The sequence below is a fragment of the Lathyrus oleraceus genome, chromosome 5 (assembly GCF_024323335.1).
Source record: "Lathyrus oleraceus cultivar Zhongwan6 chromosome 5, CAAS_Psat_ZW6_1.0, whole genome shotgun sequence".
Classification (NCBI taxonomy): domain Eukaryota; kingdom Viridiplantae; phylum Streptophyta; class Magnoliopsida; order Fabales; family Fabaceae; genus Lathyrus; species Lathyrus oleraceus.
The window spans coordinates 382,038,296-382,044,219 of NC_066583.1; the positions used below are offsets into that span (position 1 = coordinate 382,038,296).

Sequence of the window (5,924 nt, forward strand, 5' to 3'; positions counted from 1 at the left end):
ATAAAGGGACTAAAAATACTTTTAAACTTTATATTATTATGTGACAAATTTAAAACTATTTTGATATATTTATACAAATTTTAGTTAATAATAATTTTTTTAATTATTTAACTAATAGTAACTATAGATACCCATAAATATTCCCGAATATATTAAAATCCACCGATATTTGTCGGATAGATCCTCGCACAAATATGAATCACACACAAATATCATATTTATCAACGAGACGGATGGCGAAAGAGTAGTACTCGAGCCCATAAATATCCATTATCACTGCTCACAACAGGTAGTCAAAAGATTCCTCTCCATAAGGTCTCTAAGAAGCACATGATAAAGGCAGGAAAGGAATGGATTGAGTGACTTTATTATCACGTACCTTTGTTTAATTTTTCGATAAGCAAACAAGCCTATATGCAAACAAATAAGTTCAATCACCCCAAACAAGCCTATATGCAGCTTACACATGTATCCTAGGTAGTAGAATTTGAATATGAATAAAAATCCTAACCAACTGAACCAAAATGCATTTACAATTTTCTACATTTTCTGATACTTTAACAAAACAGAAATTGTTTTACCTTTTATTCTTACAAAATAACAATAACAGTATCCTTCAATGCCTGGTAATGGTAACAACAGTTAGAAAATTCCTAGCCATATACTGGTTTCCACAAACTGAACTATTCCTAAACGAGCTCTTTCACGAGCGATCCTCTTCAAACTCATGAAACTTCAGAACAATCTCAATATCAAAAGCTGAACTGTTCAACTATGCCGCGTGGAGACTCAATCATATATAGTTTCAAATTTTCAAGTACTTGATAGCAGTATGAACATCCTTATCCCCTCTACCACTGCAGTTAACCACAACCTTAGTTCCATTTGGAAGAGTAGGGCATAGTTTCTCTAAATAAGCCAGAGCATGAGATGTTTCCAAAGCTGGAATTATGCCTTCCAACTGAGATAATCTCTTAAAAGCTGCAGATACAGAAGTACCGAAATGAGACAAAAACAACGTACAAACATGCATGCAGCTAGTAGAAAAAAGAACTTTCTATAGCAAAAGTGTTTGTGCTTATGCATAAGCTATTTCTATACTAAAATAATAAAACTAAACTCAATTGTTTTCATATAATCTATAAGCTGTTTTCATAAGAAACTGAGATAGACAATATCCTACCTTCGAGTGCTTCGTCGTCAGTGACACTGTAGTATTCAGCCCGCCCTACATCTTTCAAGAAACTATGCTCTGGTCCAACCCCGGGATAGTCCAACCTATACAACGAAAACAAGAAATGAAAATCGGAATACCGAAATCTAAAAAGGCAACGAGAAATGCTAACCGAATATCAACACTATGGATTACCCTGCACTAATAGAGTGAGGCTCGATTATTTGCCCATCGTCATCCTGCAAAAGATAGCTCATTGCTCCATGCAAAACTCCAACTTCTCCTTTTGTTAACGTGGCGGCATGCTTGCCACTTTCAAGGCCTAATCCAGAAGCTTCCACTCCAATCAACCGAACATCTTTGTCGTCGATGAATTCATGGAAAAGACCAATGGCATTTGAACCACCGCCAACACATGCTACCAGAATATCTGGCTTCCCTCCCCATTTTTCCAATGCTTGTTTTCTTGTTTCTTTCCCTATCACTGCTTGAAACTCTCTTACCATCATGGGATATGGATGTGGCCCGCAAACGGAACCCAAAATATAATGTGTTGTCTCCACGTTAGTCACCCAATCTCGTATAGCTTCTGATGTAGCGTCTTTCAGCGTGGCAGTTCCTGAGTGTACGGCTCTCACCTACATTACAATTTATTTAAGTATCAAGCTCAACGAATAAACACATTACAGAACAACCAAGTCTAATCTCAATGTTTTATTTTAATTACATGAATCACTCAATGCCATTAGAATCTACCAAAAGCAAGTTTATATTAAAATGGCCAAACAAATATTTTTAAGTCACCGTGTATAGTAACAGATAAACCCTGCATTTTTAATAAGATGCCTTTTCCCCAGTGTTATCAAATAGCGGCACCATGGCCACTATGGAAAATATATACAGTGGTTTTTGGCCTCGCCGCAATGGTAAATATTGGCCGATATGGCAAATATACATGGTGTTTTCGGTCTCGCCGCAATGGTAAATATTGGCCGATATTGCACGTTTATCCGCCATATTCCGTTATAACCGCGCTGCAAAGCAGACGGTATGGTGGGATTTTGGCTCTCCGCCATCCGCCGTCGACAACACTGCTTTTCCCAGGACTATTTCCAATGTAAATACATCAAAGTCCGTCTCAATACTAAAAGTCAGTTTACACTGACTTATTTGAATTTATCTACTGGTATCAACACTTGAAGATTATTTGATAGAGCTTATGGAAACAACTTATAACATCTTGATAAGTTGTTTTCAGCTTATTTCCATAAACAATGTATGATATCTTATGAAAATAACTTATAATTTATATGAAAACAGTTTTACATTATTTTATCTTTTGTTATTGAAATAGATTATACATAAGTACTGATGTTAGAACTGTTTATTCTATAAACTCTTAATCAAATTTCTTATCCAAACAAAGCCTATGTTTAGTAACCAAATGTTTTACCTCATATGACAATTAGGAATGTTTAGACAAAATTCCCGTGAACAATAAGCATCGAACATAAGGAAAGTTTCGAATGAATTTTCATATTATAAGAGATGACACAAAACGTATCACCTTTATCAGATCAAGGCATTTAGAAGATCATTCGTTTATCCATTCACACAAACACCTATAACCAAGTAGTCATTGGCTAACCAACATACCTCGGCACCAAGAAGGCGCATTCTGAACACATTAAGGGCCTGTCTTTCCATATCTAGAGCTCCCATATAAACAACACAATCCAATCCAAACCGAGCGCACACAGTTGCCGTGGCAACTCCATGCTGACCAGCCCCAGTTTCAGCAATAACCCTCTTCTTCCCCAACTTCTTGGCAAGCAAGGCCTGAGCAACCGCGTTGTTGATCTTGTGAGCACCAGTGTGGTTGAGATCCTCCCTCTTTAGATACAAGTGAGGCCCTTCTCCATTATCCCGCTTGTAATGCTCTGTCAGCCTCTCAGCAAAGTAAAGAGGGCTCTCTCTACCCACATAGTCCTTCAGAACCCCATCTAGCTCTTTCTGCAAAAATCATAAACATTTTAAGTGTATGTTTTGTTTAGCTTTTGAAAGAGACAAAAGCAATTCTAAAAGTGCAGAATTGATTTTGAAATTATTTTGAGGTGTTTGATTTTTTAAAATTAGAATTGATTCTGTCTCTAGAATTGATTATACTAGAAGTCAAAATTTGTAGCTTTTTCTTTTAAATTAAAATTGATTCTGTCTCTAGAATTGATTCTACTAGAAGTTATAATTTATAGCTTTTTTGTTTAAACGTGATTTTTACACAAAGATTTGTTATTCAACTCACATTTATATAAATGTATTCAAACGTAAATCACTAACTCACTTTAAATCATAATCAATTCACTCAGAATCAATTCTTGTCATCGCAGAACCAAACACACAATTAGTGTATGTTTGGTCTAGCTTTTGGAAGAGGCAAAAGTAATTCTAGAGGTGTAGAATTGATTTTAAAATAATTCTGAGATGTTTGAAAGTAGAATTTATTCGCCCTCTATAATTGATTCTTCTTCAAGGTAGAATGTATAGCTTTGTAGAATGTATAGCTTTGTAATTTTTAATGTGATTTTTAAGTAAATTTATCCAAACATAAATCACTTTTATATTCAAGTCACTTTTAATCAAAATCAATTTTACTATATCATTTTTTTTACTGCATAACCAACTCAAAAATCAAGATAATCATTGAATTTTATGAATTACCCAAATGGGTATTGAGATCCAAAGGTAATAAAAAAAAGTGGATTCTGCATGTGATAAGTGGTCTACAAAGGACAACTACTTGAAAATTTACCAGAACTTCCAAAACTAGTGACAAAGAAGTAGAAAATGAATTATTCATAAGCACTTTATAAAATAAGCACTTATATAATAAGCATCTATATTCTAAACACTTAATTAATATAAGCGATAGAAAGAAAAAAGAGAACCTGAAAGTCTTGATCGGTAGCAAGAGAATGGAATGCAGCTTCTAGCTCGGTTAGAGCATGGATGAGAGTTTCAGGGACATACTTGCCTCCGAACCGGCCGAACCGGCCAAACGAATCGGGTCGCTGAGATAGGACCGAGCCGGTGTCGTTGTAGTGGTTCACCATTGGAAGAAGAAGAAGAAGAAAATGGGAAAGTTGTGACTTAGAGGAATTTAAAGGGTCAATTTGAATGGTACGGTGGAGGTAAATTCAAGTGTGTGGAGACTTGGAAATGGATTTTGCTGCAACAAATGTTAGTATCTTTCTTGAGAAACAATGGCACACATCTTTATTTATTTTATCGCAAATTAATGATATACTTCTAGAAATATTCTCTTTCGAATGTGTACATTTGATTTTTTTTAAACTTAAAATTTTATTTTATTCCACACAAAATTTGTAATAGTAATAACCTTGTGCCCCAAGGGCATAAGTTAGCGAGACCCTTATTTTATTTTATTTGCTTTAATACACACAACTTTACTTAATCCTTTGTTTTGTTTGGCTTTTGGAGAAATTATAATTGATTTTGGAATGATTTTGAGAGGTTTGATGTTTTAAATAAGAATTGATTTTGTCTTTAAAATTGATTATATTTAAAATTATAATATGTACTTTTTGAATTTAAATATGATTTTTATACTGAAATTTAATGTTCAACTCGTTTTTATATAAATATATTAAAATATTAATCACTTTACATCCAAGTCACTTTTAATCGGAGTCAACTCACTTATAGTTAATTCTTCTCACAGCAGAACCAATCATACACTAAGAAAGGAGATACAAGCTAGAAGGAATAGGCCAACCATCCAAACAAGATTTAGGAAATTTTAAAATTAGGTAAACCTAATTTATTTTAATTAAATCTTATAAGATCGACCTAAAATGTAATTCTCTTGTCGATAGGAGAAACAAAACAACCCACACAGTCTCTAACAAAATTTATGAAGATATCTTATAAGTAGATTTATCAAGACTATAAATTGCAGCTCCATCAATATTGCACTTCAACCAATTCAACGAAAAGGAGGATGTCAACTGACTTCTTTGATGATATGAGCTTTAGGAGGGTGACTGGATATTTTGAATTTCTTGAGAATCACGAAATCTACTATGGAGGGACCTATGACCAGCTTAATGAGGCTTCCAATCCTAGAACCAAGTGCAATGATTTGAGATATGATTGAGTTAAAGTTTAAAAGTTAGTATTAAAATCTTTGAAGATTTATGCATTTTTAAATGAGGTTGAAAGATGAAATGATGATCTAGCAAATGATCAACTTTCACTAAGGACTCCGGCCTTTGTTGCACCCCTTAAAAGTAGAAAAGATAAATGATAGGGAAGAGAGAAAGAATATATATATATATATATATATATATATATATATATATATATATATATATATATATATATATATATATATATATATATATATATATATATATATATAGAGAGAGAGAGAGAGAGAGAGAGAGAAGAAAGTATTTTATTTATTCAACAAAAGCATACATTGAATGGTTAGTTTCTAACTATATATATAATTGTCTAAGTAGTTATAACAATCCAAATCAAGTATTAACAACTAGATACCCTAATATATGCATCATATCCTACCCCTTAAAATCTTCCTTGTCCTCAAGGAACAACTGCAACATCAAAATAAGAAAACTTGAGCTTGAGTTTGTTTAGCAACTCCCAAGTAGCCTCTTTCATAGCCTCTCCTTTCCATTGAATCAAAACCTCAGTAACCACCCTATTGTGC

The 5,924-nt window shown here is 33.6% G+C and overlaps 1 protein-coding gene across 1 annotated transcript; it reads right to left on the minus strand.

Moving 5' to 3' along the window:
• Positions 1 to 494: 494 nt before the first annotated feature.
• On the minus strand, positions 495 to 4,455 carry LOC127084947 (tryptophan synthase beta chain 2, chloroplastic). The gene is made up of 5 exons (XM_051025480.1): positions 4,120 to 4,455; positions 2,831 to 3,187; positions 1,370 to 1,812; positions 1,184 to 1,278; positions 495 to 981 (listed from the first exon to the last, which is right to left on the minus strand). The coding sequence occupies exons 1-5, from the start codon at positions 4,282 to 4,284 to the stop codon at positions 806 to 808; spliced, it is 1,236 nt and encodes a 411-aa protein (XP_050881437.1). The 5' UTR covers positions 4,285 to 4,455; the 3' UTR covers positions 495 to 805.
• Positions 4,456 to 5,924: the final 1,469 nt, after the last annotated feature.